The following is a 19,574-nucleotide window of genomic DNA, read 5'->3' on the forward strand; positions in this document are numbered from 1 at the left end:
AACATAGTATGTCTAGGGTTGGAAGAAATCTTAAATCTCATCTTAATTCCAAGTTCTCGCCACAGGCAGGGCTGCCACTTATCAGCTCAGGCTGCCCAGAGCCACGTACAGCCTGACCTCGAGCACCTCCAGGGATGGGGCAGTCTGTGCCAGTGCCTCACTACCCTCTGAGTAAAGAATTTCCCCATAGTACCTAATCTAAACCTTTTTTTAGTTTAAAATTGTTTCCCTTGGTCTTTCCATTACCTGCCCATTTGAGAAGTTAGTCTCCCTCCTGTTTCTACGTTCCCTAGTTTACAGATCTTCAGTAACTTTCCAAGATATTTTAAAATTCAGTACTTTCAGCTGATGTTGCTGTGTTTAAAGGTAACTTGCTTTTAACTTGATTCCTGAATTTGTCAAAGGACCCTAAACTCCTTGTGGAAACACAAGTGTTGTACTTGCTGCATTTATTATTTAAAATTTAAAGCTGCTGACCAAGAATTATGCTACATTTTAAAAAGCAATTTTCTGAGAAGGGGTTCACAGAATCATAGAATCACAGAATTGTAGGGGTTGGAAGGGACCTCCAGAGATCATCGAGTCCAACCCCCCTGCCAAAGCAGGTTCCCTACAGCAGGTCGCACAGGTAGGCATCCAGGCAGGTCTTGAACATCTCCAGAGAAGGAGACTCCACCACCTCCCTGGGCAGCCTGTTCCAGTGCTCCGTCACCTCACTGTAAAGAAGTTCTTGTGCACATTTGTGCGGAACTTCCCATGCTGCAGTTTCCGGCCGTTTCCCCTTGTCCTGTCTCCACTCACCACTGAAAAGAGTCCGGCCTCGCCACTCTGCCCACCACACCTCAGATATTTATAGACCTGGATCAGGTCCCCTCTCAGCCTTCTCTTCTTAAGGCTGAACAGACCCAGTTCACTCAGCCTTTCCTCATAGGAGAGATGCTCCAGGCCCTTCACCATCTTTGTGTGTCCATCTCCGCTGGACTCTTTCCAAGAGATCCCTGTCTTTTTTGTACTGGGGAGCCCAGAACTGGACGCAGTACTCCAGATGAGGCCTCACCAGGGCAGAGTAGAGGGGGAGGATCACCTCCCTCGACCTGCTGGCCACGCTCTTTTTAATGCACTCCAGGATGCCATTGGCCCTCTTGGCCACAAGGGCACACTGCTGGCTCATGGCCAACCTGTCGTCCACCAGGACACCCAGGTCCCTTTCCGCAGAGCTCCCCTCCAGCAGCTCATCCCCCAACCTGTACCGGTGCATGGAATTATTCCTCCCCACATGCAAGACTCTACACTTGCTTTTGTTAAACCTCATCCGGTTTTTTTCTGCCCAGCTCTCCAGCCTGCCCAGGTCTTGCTGAATGGCAACACAGCCTTCAGGCGTGTCAGCCAATCCTCCCAACTTCGTATCATCAGCAAACTTGCTGAGTGGCCATTATCCCCTCATCACGGTCATTGATGAAGATGTTGAACAAGACCGGACCCAGCACTGACCCCTGAGGAACACCGCTGGTTACAGGCCTCCAACTGGACTCTGCACCACCAACAACGACCCTCTGCGCTCTGCCAGTCAGTCAGTTCTCAACCCACCTCACTGTCCACTCATCTATCCCACACTTGCTCAGCTTTGTTATAAGGATGTCGTGGGGGACAGTATCAAATGTCTTGCTGAAATCAAGGTAGACTACATCCACTGCTCTCCCCCTGTCCACCCAGCTAGAGACAACATCATAGAAGGCTACCAGGTTGGTCAAGCACGACCTCCCCCTTGTGAACCCGTGCTGACTACTCCTGATAACCTCCTCTTCTTCCAGTTGTCTGGAGATGACATCCAGTACAAGCTGTTCCATCACCTTTCCAGGGACAGAGGTGAGGCTGACTGGCCTGAATTCTGACTGGTTGCTGAATTCTGTACTGCCTGAATCATCTCCAGTCCAAGGCAGCCATTTGTGAGGCCATGATGCGTGTTATAGCATTATGTCAGAGTTTACAGATAGTTAAGATCAGAACCACCAGAACCAAAAACAGCTCTGCACCACCTCCCACCTAGATGATATCCATCACCAAATCAGATTTATTTGGGGCAAGGAGGAAACGCTGCCTACAGCATGCCTAAGACAAGCATCCACTGTAGTGTGAACTACGTGTTTGGGATACACCCTAGTCTGCCCTGTAGCATGGGAAAAGAACAGAATGGCTGTGATTTTTCTTTTCGTATGAGAGATCTACTCACCTCAATGTGTTACATACTTCAGCCAGTAAAATTGCCTGTCTACATCTAACTGTAACAACTTCCACCTTTATGGAAGCCAGTAAACACAGGCACACACTGATAAAACCGGTGCTAGATTTTCTGTGAATAAACTCCCTAAGAACTGTTCAGTATTTGCAAAAAAAAAAAAGAAACACTTGAGAAATAGAGTCCTTCACATATTTATAGTATGCTGCATGTTCAGGAAGGACAAAATTTGATACCATCACTACTTCTTAACTCTCAGTAGTTGAAATATGGGAAAAAAAAAAAAGTTGCTGTACTTGCAGCAAAAGTTTGAAAAATTGGGAAATCTGATAATTTTTGCCTGGCTGGAAAGCAGTCTGACAGACAGCTTTGAAACCATTAGTGACTTGGCCAGTGTCCTACTTGTTTACTGATTCACAGCTTGTTTAACTTCTTGTGTATTCCCAGCCTGATACACCTAATCTACTACACAGTCGTTTAATTGCATTACAAATTAGTTTACCCAACCAATACTTGATATTTAAACTCATCAAGTTTAGCACATCTGACAAATCTCTGCTACAGTATGCCAAGACCAAAAATTATCCTGTCAAGCAAAGTTTTCTATTCCACTAATGAAGGCAAAAACACAACAGTAAAATAAAGGACATCAGAATGTACATTTCTTTTTTTTTTCTTCATAAATTGGTTCTGAACATAACCTTCTACTACCTCCTTGAAACAAGTGAAGTATTACAGTAGAATACTAAGTAATTCAGAGAGCAAAAGATGCCTACTGATGTATTTTGGAGAATAAATCAATGAAGTTCAGACAGAATTCATGCACATTCAAGTTATTTCAAAAAGTTAACGGCCTAGAAAAATGTAGAAGTGGGAAAAAAAGTCTTGTAGCATAACAACACTAACTTTTATTTTGGCTGCTTATACTTGTAATACATTGCAATAAATGGCCATTGGACAATTTACTGCTTCGTATTTACAGAAGGAACAGATACTGCTGCTTAATTATGCTCCATTTTGTAGAGTTTAAAAGTATACGGGTAATAGCTGTATGTTCCTCTTTAAATTTGACCATAACTTATGAGTAAATTAATCTCTAGCTGTATGACGTCAACATAAACATGATACTCACTAAAAGTCTGCTAATAGTACTGTCCCTCTTTATCTGGTGCACAGAAATTCTTGAAAGAGTTCAAGCCTACTCCCAGCATCATTATGGGATCTAGTGCTAATCTCACTTTATAAAATGTTTAGTATATACTTTTAAAATCTGCACTCAAGCAGTTCTCTGAATGTGTTTCTTTCATTCTAGACTATTTTTCAGTTTTACCTTCGTAGTCCTTCTTGTTTCCATCTTCTTTATTTTTCTTGTAAGAATAATTTAAACAAAAAATCAACTTTGATGTTGTTTGCTTAAGCATGGAAACAACTGCACTTCACTAAAGTTGATGGGATTTTCACTTTCCACTTCAGTTTCCATTACTGTTGCATTACCTCTAGCATGCTTCTGTTTTAATGTTTTATAAAGGCAATAACAGTTCCTATAGAATGCATATGCACCCTCACTCAGCTTTCCCTTTTCTCAACAATTTACCCGGATCTCAACAAATATTATACTTGCTGTGACAACTTTACCTGTGATGTTCACTAAGAAGGTGCCTCACATAGTACAGTACTGATTTTCCCTGCCACAAACATGAGAAAATGTATTCTACATGCCCTCGTTGTAAGAGCCACAGAAAGCTTGGGCTTTTTTCATCCTTTCTTTTCCACCTTACAAATCTTTACCTGTCTCCAGCCTGTATTTCTCAGTAGCCCTTTGAGACTTCGTGGCTGTGAGGGTATGGAGCAAGAGGACTACTGTACAACTGACTTCAGGCAGTCAATCACACACTGCCAGTTGCAGCATGCCTGTGTGCCACCACTCCCTCCTTTCCCCACTGCATACTAACCTAAAACTACTGGGAAATTGCACGGGTCCACTGACTCAGACACCCATTTCTCTGACATGAACATACCCCACACAATTCTTGTTCTTCTACTTCAGTAAGACAAAGAGGAAGCTGGATAGAGATGAAGGGGGGAAAAGAGGGAATTAGGCATCTGCCAAGGAAAAGAAGAACGGATACAGCCAGGGATGGGAGCAGAAACTACTGCTAAGTGCAAGAAGAAAGGCTTTTAAAATTTAGGGGTAATCTGAAGTAACTGGCATAGACTAATGAGTTTGACTACAGAGAAATTCTGAGAAAATGAATTGTGAGGAGGCTGAACTATGAGAAGTTATATTTGGATATTTATATAATTTTAATTCAAATCACCCTATCTTCTGTAGGCTTTTTGCTGAACTACGTAAGTAGGTCTGGTCACAAGCAAACAGTCTCTCCATATGCTGTCATGATCAGAAGTAGTAAACATTAACTGTCTCATCAGAGCTCAGGGATATCTTTAAATAACATGACCTGAGAGTCATTGCTGCACCCATAATCCCAAGGCCATTAAAACAGCATGCAAAATTCCAGTGGGCAGATCACCAGTGGGTTTTCTCTTACAGGGTCCTATCAGGTAGCTGCTGTTTCCTACCTCAAACAGAGGTAGCATAGGATAGAGCCAGCGTAACGTGACCTGTGCCAGGGATCAGCACAGCCCTTTCCTTCAATGCTGTTCTGCAACACTGCCTCATTTAGTGACAAACAGAAACCTGTCTTTTTTGAACCAGTACCAAGTCTACTCCTGATCAGCAGCTCCTGTCCTTATACAATTTAGCACTGAGAAATATAACCAAGCAAAGATCTAATGAAGGCACCTGAACATGAAAGGAACCAGTAGTTCTATCTGTTGGCAGACTTAATACTTAGACTACAGCTACGGAATTCTTTCATGTTAATTCTCTCTTGGCCTTTCAGAGTTATCTACAACAACTTATATACCACTGTGCAGTAAGTTCTCTATTTTTACAAGTACCCAGAAAATCCAACTAAGTAACAGTAACTCCATAAAAGCCATCTGGGATCAAAGAGAGTCCACAGAGAAGGGGATAAAACAAACAAACAAACAAAAAAAAAAAACCAAAACAATTCAGACCTACTTAAGGAAATTTTTTTTCCACTTCTCCAATATTTTTAGGTCTAATTAGCACTCAAGCATTAACAACAAAGTAGAAAGCAGAATTAAGAATACATCAGTGAAAAAAAATCCCCCCCATAATCATCCCCACAGTAAGAAATACTGGGAAGTTACGCAGAACTTTGAAAAAGCTGTTACAGTAATGTGAATTACTCACCCATAAGCTCCATTACTAATCAGTTTGATTGTTTCAAAATCACTTTCTCGAGGTTTTCTCCGGAGTTGTAGTGAGGCATTAGAGCTCTTCAAAGTAAAAAAGGAGAAAGAATACAGTCAGTACAGTATTTTTTTTCTTCAAAGTAGGAAAAAAAAACCAACACATAATTCCAAGTACTATGAGTCTGTCACACCCCAACAAACCAGCTGAAAGACCTAACCAGTTGACCACATTTTGGCTGAAGTGAAGGACACAGGAGTTCCTGCAACAGAGCTACCTCTCCATCTGAAAGGTATCCGTAACACTGGAGACATCTGTCCCCTCATCTCCATGTCAGGGTGAAAGCAGATAGGTATGATGGCTTCTGGTAAAGGGAAATACTGGGAACTCCTATCTGGGGTCTAAACTTCAGGGAACTGCACTAAGTACTTGCTGGACATTGCCTTCATTTTTGAGTAAAAGTGATTCCAACAGTATGCAGGCAGAATCAGCCTGGGAGTAACTGAAACAGATGAATTCTTCTAACATCAAAGTTTTGTACATTTCTGACTAATGCTAGGACTGTGATATAATTTAGGATGGACCGTGGAAAGACACATGAAGAGAAAAAAAAGGGAAGACAAAAATGCAATAACTCTATCATGATAATGTCACTTTCACCAATTTTTATGCAAGAACATCTTCAAAACAAAGTTATCTTGAAATGCAGTACAACTTTCTTTCTAGCTGTAATCTTAATGAATCTTAACAACCAAGTGTAAATTAGGAATGAGAGGTGTGGGGCACATGTGCCTGCACTAGTGCAGATTCCTATATTTCTTATTCCAAACCTACAAAATACAAAGTGCTTCCCAAATTTCCAAAAAGTTCTGGGATCCCTATCAAGACAACTCAGTAATATTAAAGGTTGGGTGTAGATCTGCTTGGAAGACTTTCAGTGAAATGCTTACTAGAGAAACAGTCCAGTGTTAAGAAGTGAGTATGGTAACAGAAGAAACTACACAGGAGAAGGAAGAGAATTTATTAAACTGCTTAGGCTACTTGCTTGCAAATACAGGATTCTTCCTAATTGTGTACTTAGCGCTATTTTAAATTGTTCTGTGCTCTATTTTAAGTTATGCCTCTTTACACTTTCCATTGGTTGTTTTTATCTTATGTTTACTCCACATTGGTAAAATATTTCTAGATATTCACCCCCTATTTTTCATCCCTCATATCGTTTCACCACAGTCCCAGTTACATTCCCATATTACAATCCATCATTCTTCTTTTTACTTCATTTGTTCAACTTTGAGAAGTTTGCATTTGCGCAATATAAATACCTTCAGAATTACAATTTCACAGCTATTGCTAAGCCAGTCTTACAGATACGTATTCCCCATCTAAATTAGAACATTCCTTCAGCATTTTAATTATCTTTCTAATTTTTATCCAATTTGTCAGTATTGTTCCAATAAATAACGCCCAGGTCTGTATTTTACGAAAACACCAGGAACCTTCTCAAGATAAGACATTTCAGAGCAGATAATGTCCTTAATGCAGTATGTTGATACTACCTTAGCAGATACCCCACGCCTGTATTTTAAACTCTACTAATTGTTACAGATGCCAGCAAAGTATCTATGCACCCTTGCAGAATTGCACTGACTCGTTCTGTCTGCTTGCACTAAAAATTAACAATAATAGAATTGCACTTACTGTTGATCGACGTGCAAGGTATAAGAACTTTTTAAAATTATAATTTAAATAAACAGAACTTAAACCCACCACAATATTCAGACCAATCATCTCCAGCAACTCATTTTTCTTTTGCTAACCTGTGCAAGCATTTGACAAAATCTTACTGTAAGATACACAGGATTGTAGCCAAATATTTTCATGCATAGATTCAAAAGAATAATGCAGAATATTCCAGACTACAAGACAGCTTCCTGAAACAGGCTTTTTTGGCAACATGCTTATTACCTTCTCATGTCTTGACTGGATATGTTTAGACTCTGTTAATTTGGTCATTAGCTGCCACTGTAAGCAGACCAACTTGAAATAGCTCTAAAATGCTTTGTTTTTAAAGAAGTATGTAAATACTTAGAGAAGGAAAATGATTACATTAAACGGAAATAAAGCAGTCACTGGTGGAAACTATGGTAAAACAGTCTTCTTGTTTCGATTACTGTAGCCTCATGGAAGCCAAATACAACAACGCCAAGGAAAACAGAAAGTTTTGCTCTAGTACTTTTCATGAGTCTTCTATCTGCTGAGTGGCATGGTGCTAAACCCTGTAACTTTTAAGAATCCGTTCTACTAATTTACCCATGCCAGAAGAAAAACAGAAGACAGACATTTTCTTCTTCATTCACATTCAGCATAAGCAGCATTGTAAAAAGAAAACTTACAGTTACTGATTCATCCATTTCCAGAGATTCTGCTGTCCCATTGTCACAGTTAGCTAGCTGAGCTATTTCTAGAAACAAATATTAGAAAGTCCTTTTTAAACCTCAGTAAGTATAAAATTAAGTACCAAACTAAAATCTGAGAAGTGACACTTTTCTGGAATCATTCTGTAGTTCTTGCCAAATAACTATAGGCTGTTTCTAAGCATTTAGAGTATTAATGCTGAGTATAATTCAGAGCATAATCTGAAAAAGGATTGTGTGGTATTCATTGTCTATGTGATCTTAAACAGCTAAGTACCAATAAACAGCAGTAAGTACTGTGACTGCTGAGATGCAAGAATTATGTGGTCTGTGTGTATTAATTTTCTAAAAATCATGAGGATCTTAGACCACCAGGGGGTTAAACTGCACATCATATCTTTTATGTACCACCTAAAGCTTCACAGCTGGAACAGTAAGGTTCTAGTTCAGGCTGATATGGATTCCAAATGTTTCCATCTTATACACAGAAATGCTGATAATCCTACCAGACCCAGCTAAAAGCCATTTTTTTTCCTCAAAGCTTATCATTTATGGAATTATTAATACAGTCTATTTCTCTGTGAAACGCTTGGATTTTGGCCGATCTAGCAAGTTTACCAGGTTGTCCTGATCTGTCTATGGTGCAGAGTTCCTAACTCTATTATATTCTCCAGGGACACGTGAACTAAGAATTCCTCTGGGTAACAAAAGCTGAACAGGAAAGCTGGTACCTAAAAAGACTTTGGATAACTTAATATAACTTTAATATACATTGTTAATTATACACTCTGCAGAATCAAAGATCTACACTTGATCATAATTATGTGATGGGGATCAAAGAAAAGACTACCTGAAACTTCTAAGATGCAACTTCACCATCAGTACTTACTTTTTAACTTATGAATAAAAAAAGTAACTTAATATTCACATAGAATATATATAAGCTGGATTTTTCTATACAATAATCAATTACTAGAAGTGAAATCCTAGGTAATTATTCGCACAACACTTACTGTAATCATTAACTGTAAGTTAAGCATGTAGATAATTTACTCGTAGAGCATCTTGAGAGTAACTCTCATATCTAATCACTACAAAAACCACAAAATTTAATTTCAAAAACAAAACAGATCTTTAAAGCTTAACAGAAGTTAGAAAGATTCAAACAAAAATCTGAACACAAGTCAACAAAAAGTGAAGAATCATCTCAGTGAACCATCAGAATTATCCGTGAAGAATAAACATTTTTAAAAGAGAGCCTAGGCTTAAACAGTACAGGCCAAATTCTAACTACGGAGTGGAGTTTTCTGTCAAAACTCAGTTTCATGAACATGAGGGTTTTATAATAAATGTGCTGATGAAACCTTAATAGTGTGAGTGAGAACTACACAAGATAGAAAAATATGCTTTGACAGCCTTCTCAATTGAGACAGTTTTCATAAATCGGAAATTAAAATGGGCCATTGTTAAACAGAACTTTTGCAAAATATCCATTATCCGAGAAATACCTATTATTTACAAATAGTAGGTATTAATGGAATGGAACTAAGAGTCAGCTATCAAAACACAGAGCCATGGAACAATTTTGTAATGCCTGAAGAGATTTTTAAAACTCATCTAAATACCATTAAACATCTGCCCTTTTTCTTTCATTGATTTAAACCATTTCTGAAGTCTCATGATTCATAAAAGGTAAAGATGGAAATTTAAAAACCGGGGGGAAAATTTCTCCCCAGGGAACTCTTCAGAAATGCAGCCACCAGCCTCTGATAAGTGATGAATCTGCTGTGGTACAGATTTCAGTACAGTATAAATTTATCTGGCATTATCTCCCAAGTAACGCATGCATCATTTCACTCAGCTATGGCAGAAAACAAAGGGGGCAAGTAGGGAAGGCGCTAAAGCATTCAGTTCTTTTTTTGAACTGAAAATGAAATCCCTTCCATGAACATTTACAAATGCTAAACACTTAAAATAAATACAATTCTACGTGGAGTTGCTATTCTAATTGCAGTTACTGACACATAATTATTTGAAAGCTTTCTGGTTCTTTCTTCTATCTAAATATTTTTCAGTATATTCCATTTTTGGACACAGAAACTTAAAGGCTCTCATCTTGTTTTATGCTTTACAGTAATGTATATAAAACGCTGAAAATAATTCTCTTTACATGATTAATTCAAAGGCATAAACCTCACAGTGCCATTCTCCTTATTTTTTTGCTTATGGTATGTCCCTTTAAGCAATGGTACCAATTTCAAACTGAAAGCAATTTTCTTCTCTGAGAAGACAGGAAGAGGATTAGTAAGCTCAGCTTCCATTTATCTTTTAATTTTGATTTTTCAATCTTTTAATATTCATTTAATTAGATCTAACCAAACACATGACAATATCTGTCAGTGCTCCTTAAGTTGAAGAAAAAAAAAATCATTTTAATACACCATATAGCTTCTCAGACTTCATGAAATATGATTTTGCATTATGAAGACTGATTAAAAAGAAAAAGCCAATCCTATCTTACCACAACTGTTTTCACAGAATCATAGGATGCCTTGGGTTGGAAGGAATCTTACAGATTACCTAATTCCAAACCCCTAACACAAGCAGTGTTGCCATTCCCTAGTTCAGGCTGCCCAAGATACCATCCAACCTGGCCTTTAATTCCTCCAGGGGTGGGGCATCCACAGCTCCTCCAGGCAGCCTACGCCAGCACCTTACTGCCCTCTGAGTAAAGAATGCTCTCCTTATGTTTCACCTAAATATCCCTTATTTTAGTTTAAAGCCATTTCTCCTTGTCATATCACTACCAGAGCACGTATAAAATTGGTCACCTTCCTGCTCATAAGCTTCCTTTAAATACCAGAAATATGATTTTGTGTTACCAAGTCCCCTCCTAGAGGTCTCCCTTGTTCATAACACAAAAGACAAGCAAACTAACACTAGTTAGATCCATTTTCCAGGACAGCACTTCTGCTGCACTCTAAACTGTGAGACTAGCACAGTATGCAATGAACCCAATTTCCACTTTTCACTACTAACAGCATTTGATTTGAGTATGAAAGAGAAGACGGTCTGCTCAGGAGACAAGTAATTCTAGTTTTACCAACGCTGTCCTTAAAACAAGAATCAGGCAACAAATAATCTTCTGCAATTACAATAATTTTACAGGAACCAAGTCAACTTCTCCCCTTTGTAAGTCCTAACTATGCACACATAGGTTGCTCAGAAAAAGAAACCTTCAGAGTTTCAACAGGAAAGGGAGAATATGTATTCAGTGAGAATACGATGTAGAAAGACAGGAGCCATGAAAGGCAAATTACTTACCAGTCCAGTTTCACTTATACCTACAGTTGGATAATAGTAGATACCAAATTAGAGCTGTAAATTTCAGGTAGAGTTCAAATAAGGAAGTTTTATTGCCTGAATGTAAAAAGATGAGTATCATTGATACAATGCCATCTGTGAATGGTATTCATAGCAGAAAATCTCAGATGGCCTTTATAATGCCTTTAAGCTTGTGACAGAACCTGTGGGTGAAGTGAATGTTTTTTGTTCTGCTCTCATTTCTACTTTGATTCCTTGAGGCACACTCAGAGTATCTCAACAATCATATACAATGGGAAGGAAGCATCTGGACGTTTATAGCTGAACCAAGAGATGCACTTACCTTCTAAAGGATCTTTATTTAAGCCCAGCTGACTAATAATGTAGCGGGGAATGTCCGTTTTAATGCCTTGTCCTTCTTTAGCATGGCCTTCAGCTGCTTCCAAAAGATAGTAAAACTCTTCTGGATCAAATTCCTGAAAGAAAAAGAGTAACTATCATTCTCTCTGCAGAAACTGAAGTATTAGAACCTAACGAAATAACTTCCTTAACTGTATCTATCACAAATATTTCTCTTATTTAAAAAAAAAAAACAAACCTTATTACTCTAGTGTTAGTAGCCTATCCTTCTATTATCATTCCTAGACAATATAATATTCTGTAAGCCATACAATTTTGCATCCTGTACTTTTATAATAGGAAGTTACTTGCCAGCAGAACTCACCACAGTATTCTGTGAAATAACATAACCAGCAACACATTATTCAGTAACAAGATTTCACATAAGACTTCAACTCCCTACAGTTGCTTGGATACAAAAATCTGCTACTGAAATCAACCATGTAAATAAATTGCTCTCCACTTCTAAATGAAATTCTGAAGTATTTTACGTAAATATAACTGTACACTGTTTTAAGGAAAATGTAATTGAATAAGTACTTGACTTTAGAATGAAGTCATTGCAAGCTACTGAAAACAACACTGGAGCTTCACTGATCCAATTATTTCAAAACTAGAAATAAAACACTACCCTTTGGGAGCCAACTATATTACTATATAATTTATTCCACATGTAGAAGGCATGCCTTCCAAGAGTAAGAAAAGAAATCCTTCCCTATCCCATAAGTCCTTTAGAAACATATTTATTTCACTACTTTAACAGAAGGTAAAATTAGGAAATCATTTAATAGAACAAGAAGGATTACCAATAGGGCATTTTTATTCTTTTTAATAATCTTCTGTTCTCTTTCCAATATATTCTGTCTGTATCTACATATATCAAAATTTCACTCATAGACACTACATTCTTCAAACCATTCATATAATGCATATAATGCACACAAGTATGAGTACATGCATACACACATAAATATTAGAAGAAATTAATTTCCTCATCTTAACTTCAAACTTATGTCCTTCATTCTTCATGTACTGAAGCGACTACAAATGGAGAAAATCTCTCAACATTTGGAAGTAGCTCTTGACACATGAAACTACAAAAAGTCTTTACTCATACGATTAACATGTAAATACAAGCAGGAACACACATACCACCACCATCTGAGCTAAACCCTAGCTAAAAAGCAGGAAGAAAACTGGTTACTTAACTATACAGTACATGAAACTTCTGATGAAAGTGTTGTTTTATTTCCAGTGATTCTATGGAAATTCTTACAGAGGCTGAAATTGTCATATCTAGTATTTATTTCAGACAGACTTTTCAAAATATCAGCCAATATTATTTAAAAGGTTCCAGAGAATAGCTACAGAAAAGCAACAATGTTGTTTTTACATGATTAAATGATTCCAGTGACTTAACTGGTAGGTCTTAACACCTTGTGTAAGAAATGTGGGTCTTGTTACAATCTGCCTGGATTTTTTCAAGCCACTTGCCTCTGAAGAAACCTACTGTAAGAAGAGTTGTTACGTTTCAGCTTAAATCTTCTACAGACTCCAAGTAAGAACACTCCAAAGAAGCTGTGCCAGCTTTCTCTGCCATTGCTGCTCTGAAAATCTACAACAGCTGGAAGCAAGTAAGCACTAAAACTGAGAGCACAATTTCATTTCCTGAGAGAAATGAAAAATACTGTCCGTCCACTCACATCAACAGGCTCAGCAAAAGGGAGAAATGCAGGATGTGCAGCAGTTCCAGTTCAACTGTGATAGGCTGGAACAAAATCCCAAAGCCATAAGCTAAGAGAATGTAGATTTGGAACTTGCCAGCTATAAAATTTAGCATTTACAGAGAATGAACCAGGAGCCAAATAGGTCACCAGGAAAGAACCCAAATTAAAAGATAAGACTAGGAACAGGAGTGGATGGGAGAAAGAAAATATGTGAGGAGAGGATGAAGTGCTACAAAGAAGCCTAGGTCTGTCAGCCCACAGTATGTATTTAAGAGCAGTTTTGAACATGCAATAAGGAAATCATGGAATGGAGAGAAACAAGGCTTCATATCAGAGATTGTGTAAAGGGCTGGAGAAGGATTATGAGAACTGTGAGAAAGGAGCAAGGAAGATCACTCTAGACATTGCTGAATTAACATTCAGGGGACACAGTGAAGACACAGTGCAAGCCCGCATTCAATGTTTACTAACACATCCTCTTCCGTAGATCCTGTCATTATTTTCACATTATTCATCCTGCTTCAGAGCACACACCATATTTAGTTTTCTGCTGAACTACAAGTCATGAACAAACTGCAACTGGGAACACTGAGACATGGTGTTTCCAAAATAAAAGGGTCATCTCTCAAAATGCCCACAGCAAACAGAACAATCTAGGTTATGGATTAACTGTGCCACAGATGAAGAAACACAGCACAGAGCCAAGATCAGGTTGGAAAGACTGAGTAGTTCAGATTCAGTGGTATGCAAACGCAGTTATGACACTTCCAGGCATAATTTGAGTCTAGCAGCAGGTTAGTGGCTCCCACATACACAAAGCCTTGCCAGCCTCAAATAGCTGCTTGCAGTGTCAACACTGCGATCCTGGTATTGGCAAGCACAGCAGCTCAACAAAGTCAGCTCAGGCTCCCTGCCAAGCCTGTTGGATTCAGGCTGGCTCTTACATGGCATTTGGGTGTCTACACCATCCTCTTGAGCACTGTGTTCTGTGAGCATTAATTTCTTCCACTGAACAACTGAAGCACAACCTCCTGCACCTGAGCCTCCCCAGTTCTCACAGCAGGGGCAAGTGAAACAGAAATATGCCTAGGTGGTCTGGCACAAGCTAGCCCAATACGGCAACACACATGCTATGCTCAATAAGGCTACCTGTATCTCCAAATACCCTACTGCAGAATGGACTGCAAGCTGCATACAGCCCTGGCAATTGTTCAGTGCAACAAAATTATAAAACTTACAAGAAGAACAATGGGAAAATCACCAACCAACTATGATTCCGGAAACATCTTCCCAAGAGAGTAACAACGTTGAACAAAGCAATAGAAAAAACAAACTCATTTTAAACTGGAGCTTCCTAAATTTATGAAAGGGATTTAATAACGAAGTATTTGCAATAGCAGGGAGCCAAACACAACTGCAGGAGCTCTCCACTAGTATCTTGCTTCTGAAATAGAAGTAAAAAAGATCCCACCAACAATAAAGCCTTGCCGAGTTGTTTGACAGTACTGTGAAGGAAACTGAATACTAATCTGAGAAACTTCCCATCATAGCAATTAACAAAAATCTAGATATAGTAGCATCACCTTACCAGGCATTCCAGTAAACGAGCAGGGCGAGCAATAACTATGAGGATTTTTCTGACTAGTTGCTTGATATATGCCAGTTCTTCACTCTCTGATCGCTCCTGAGCCTAGAACATGGACACAAAGGAAAAATAGAACTGCATTCAATGCACAACTCCTGCATGCTTATTTCAGACATACTTGCAGGTTTTGAAATGTGAACTTGAGACAACAGTACATCATTTTCAAGACAATTATAGAAATATCAAGAATATCAACATTATAAAATATCATGCTGAACTAATACGTTTGTACAATTCTAATACTGTAACAACTAAGTTAAACTGTCCAAAATGGACGATTTCTGCTTTTGTAATTGTTTAAAAAAATCACATAATATTACCATTGTCAGTTTCGCAAAAAGGACTATGATTCAGTACAACATACATATGCAGTTTGTCTCCCTGTTTACTAACAGCTTTAGGAAAAGATGAAAAATGAAATATTCATGAACATAAGCAACATTCATGTCAAATTGGTCATAATTTCCTACGTTCACAATTCCTAGCCAAATAACAATGTACTACATCTACAGAGTCAATACTAATTTGTGCAGAGAGAGGCCACATACAGTTAAGAAATCAACTTCTATGAAGGTAATGAAGAACAGTGTAAATTGTTACAAAAGAATACAGAGAAAATTCTGGAAGGTTTAAAAACATATGCATAATGGGCTAAACTACATTTTCAATTTCTTTTAAATTTTCTCCTTTCAGAACAAAAGGTGCAAACAAGGATGCCAATGAATGCAAAGAGGCCATATGGTCCTCCTCCTCACTAAAACATACTGTTAGCCCTTTAAATACACAAAGTATTTCTTTGTTTTGAATATTCCGAACTGAAGGTTTTCCTCATCTTTTGTTTGTACAAAATCATTAAGAGAACTGAAACAAAAACAAGAAACTAGCATTTTAAGAGAGATTAATATGGACAACTAAGTACTTTTCGTATAAAATAGATCATTAATTTTATTTTTGTAGTTAAAAATCCTGCAACAATATGATGCTACATGCTGCTCTCAACACTGTAATTTAAAAATACAATAAGCAGCTGAAAAATAAATAAATCTGTGAGATTTACAAAAGGTAACTTAAAAAAAAAAAACAAAACATGAACATCATCTAGCATTCTGTAATGGGTTTCAGAAGTACCTTAACCAGACATATGCATTTGTATTCTGCACACTACCAACCAAGCCTAAAGAGAACTCTCTTGTAAACAAAATGCCTGCCTGTTTTGATCACCAGCAGAATTAAAAGCAACTTCGTATAGTTTTGTGAACACTCAGTTGTATACCTGAACAAAAGATTGAATATATATTATGTTAAAGTAGGATGAAGCAGGAAAGGACACTGATAACACCCAACCTCAACCTTAGATTTACAAAGGTGTGAGATGAATCAAGCTACTCAAGCACTGAAACAGCCTTCCTCTATTATACACAGTAATCATAAGGTGCCAAGTAGCAGTAGGAGAGGCAGCCTTCTACTGAGCATCACAGCTAGTAACTGACAACAAATGTGACGCATGAATCCGAATCATAAGTGTCCGCAGCTAAGCTGAGGAAAGGAGCAGGCTTTCCTACTGCTGAATTACATTGCTGGGAGGTTTTTATTTTCTCTGTTTAAAGGACAGGACTTCAACAATCCATACATATTTTAGCGATGCCTTAACTTTTACGCTGCTTTATGACAAGAAGTTCAGAATACAGTAGCAGAAATTAACTGAAAGTAAATCTATTGAATAGAAGTAAATAAAAAATCAGCACAGGAAAAAACAAAAACAGCAACAAAAATGATCAAAATCTTTAGAGATTGCTCCTTCATTTAAAAGAAAACAGAAGAAACTGTTTGAATTAACAAGGCAGAATACTTGAACATATCACTGGGAAAATTTCAAGTCTATCAAATCTGCTAGTCTATCACATTAACTTTGGTTCCCAGTATACTATCAAGTCCCACATTTACAGTTATACCATTTAATATTTCATTTGTTTTAAAAATGATGTATATATAAACTGTATTGACTTACAGTGTCACGCTATAAATAAGTTTCACTCTTTTGTTAATTAATTTACCAGACTATTCTACGGAAGTTTCAATGCTTTCAAAACTGAATTTCTGCTAATAAACACTTTAATTATGAAGGAGGGAAATATTTAAATAATTAATAATAACCTCCAAGTAATGGAAACATAAGGGCTGTTGCCTCCTTTGTCAACACAGCAGGCAATTAGTAAGGTTGATAAAGTGGAAAGAGTGGAAGTGGTATGCATTTCCTCATTTATCCACAGCAAATAGAATAGCAAGCTTCCTCACTTAGGGCTTATGCACATGCTTCTGTAAGCAATTTATAATTAACACTGCAAGACAAAATGCTGTTGTTTCTGAATCTTTACAACCTACTTATCACAGACTACATTAGGAATGTCTTTTGGCCCTTGTAGTGGTTATCACGTAGACTAAAATTGCCATGAACATCTCTTTGACAAATTATTTGAGTGCAACAGTCATAACTATTTCAAACTGCAAACATATTTAAACCATTTTACTACTAATCATAACAGCTCATACCTCCTGTAGCAATTTGTCTAATTTTTGCTGTAATTCAAGGAAGTATCGAGACGTGATGAGGCCCTGGTGGGATTTATCCAAACAATCTCGAGCCAGTTCTGTGATCTGATGGTGGGTGAAACTGAGTACACCATCTGCCAGCGGAAGGACGTTTTCTGGAGAATGATTTGTTATAACGTCCTGAAGCCTTTCTTCCATCTGGGCTGTGGCCTATATACAAATGTACACACAATATATTACATCAGCCTCACAACTTCAACAATTACTCCTGGTTTTACAACATTTCTGCAGTACCTAAGAAGTTGCCTATGTTTATTACACAAAACGACTCAAGAAAAAAGCAAGGAAATAGACAAGAGTGACAGACTACATACCCCCCAGTTACCAGTACAGAGAAATGAAAGTCTTAGTATTCCATTATATAGACCCCAGTTTTGTCTGCCCCCAGCAATAAACAGTGATCTTATGATGCTCACTCACCAACATAATTAAAATACACTCATGACTGTAAAACTAAGTTCAAGGCAAAATAAAAGCAAGGAGAACTTATGGAGGTCTTCATATGTTTTGCTAAAACTGCAAATGCTACACACCAGATTATCTTCCTTCCTTTTGTACAGGTTACACCACAAACACATTTTAACAGAGTGGGTTTGAAAGTCACTTTAACTGACTAAAAAAACCCAAAGGCTCATAGTTACTGGAAGACGTTTGCTGCACGCATGATATGCCTGCTTTATAGAATCAACTGCCTTGTTTCTCATGTATAGCAGATTATAAAAATATACTGGCGATAACTACAGTATTGTCCTTACTAAAAATAATCTCACTCCTTTTAATTCATAACTGATCCACTGAAATGAGAGGCTCATTTCAAACCGGTGTCTGCTGCTCAAGCTCTCTACAAATATCTTCATAATTTTCTACAAATAAAAACATAAATATTACATACATTTAATAAAAATAAATTTATAAATATAAAGAAATATGAAGATTTCCTATAGTTACTACTTTTAGGTGCTATGGGGAACTGTATCAGTTTCACTTGTATTTTATTTTCCAGAAATCATATACATTCTAGGATCAACTAACAGCACAGTGCTCCTAGCAACATGTGGCACAGAGGAACTCATTTTTGTCTCAGATTTCTGGACAAGCCAGAAACATTTCCTGAGTTGCTTTCTCAGAACCAAACTCATGACAACTTCATGCTGGTCTTTACCACTGAAAAAAACATTTAAGACAACTGTCTGGGAAAAGAGAGAAATATGGAACAGCAGTTTGCAGGTTTATCAACAGATTCTGCAAAAGACTGAGCAACCAAAATTGTTTTTTTTACTAAATCTATATAAGCTAACTCCAAGTACACACCACCTATTGAAAGTGGATGCTATTGTTTCTTTCCAATCAGCAGAATATATTACCAGCATGATTAATTTCAAAACCAGTTCAGCAGCTCGTCAAATGAATGTCCAGTTCTCAGCAGGGATTTTCTTTATTGTGATCTTATCTTTGTAATAAGAACTTGGTGATGCTTTGTGAAAGCCATTACAGGCTTGAATCATTAGTTTCCATAACAAAAACATAATTTACTTAAAACCTATGTTGCCTATTGATTTAGATACTGTGTATCTTAAATATAATTTATTACCTTTGGGAACCTTTCTTTGTAAACATGGTTCATCATAATGATCTCATTGTCACAGCAGGCAGGAGAACGTCCAGGACTGCAAACAAAGCAAATTATTTCTTTATACTTGTCTCAGCGCTAGCTATAATTAGCAGTTATTTTTTTGAACAGCTTATTTGCACCAAGAAGTCAACAAACACTTTACTAAACAGGTATAATTTCTAATCAGTGGCATGCTTTGCTCTTTTCTGTTACTTCTGACCAGGCCTTAAAAATTACATCATATGCTTGACATCTGACTGCCAAACATGCTATTTTCTTAGTTTTTAACTGCAGTTCAGCATGTCTTGCAACACAACATTACGTTTC

The 19,574-nt window shown here is 37.7% G+C and overlaps 1 protein-coding gene across 1 annotated transcript in view; it reads right to left on the bottom strand.

Annotated features, from left to right (window-relative positions):
- The window catches only part of MAST4 (microtubule associated serine/threonine kinase family member 4), a gene marked incomplete at both ends in the record, with an annotated part of 287,804 nt that overhangs the window by 30,019 nt on the left and 238,211 nt on the right, over positions 1–19,574 (bottom strand). The window contains 6 exons of the mRNA XM_079548763.1: positions 5,517–5,602; positions 7,910–7,977; positions 11,598–11,730; positions 14,969–15,070; positions 17,576–17,785; positions 19,227–19,302. Of these exons, the coding sequence (XP_079404889.1) occupies positions 5,517–5,602; positions 7,910–7,977; positions 11,598–11,730; positions 14,969–15,070; positions 17,576–17,785; positions 19,227–19,302 (675 nt within the window). The remainder of the gene's footprint in view (positions 1–5,516; positions 5,603–7,909; positions 7,978–11,597; positions 11,731–14,968; positions 15,071–17,575; positions 17,786–19,226; positions 19,303–19,574) is intronic.

The sequence above is a fragment of the Tetrao urogallus genome, assembly GCF_951394365.1.
Source record: "Tetrao urogallus genome assembly, chromosome: Z".
Lineage (NCBI taxonomy): Eukaryota > Metazoa > Chordata > Aves > Galliformes > Phasianidae > Tetrao > Tetrao urogallus.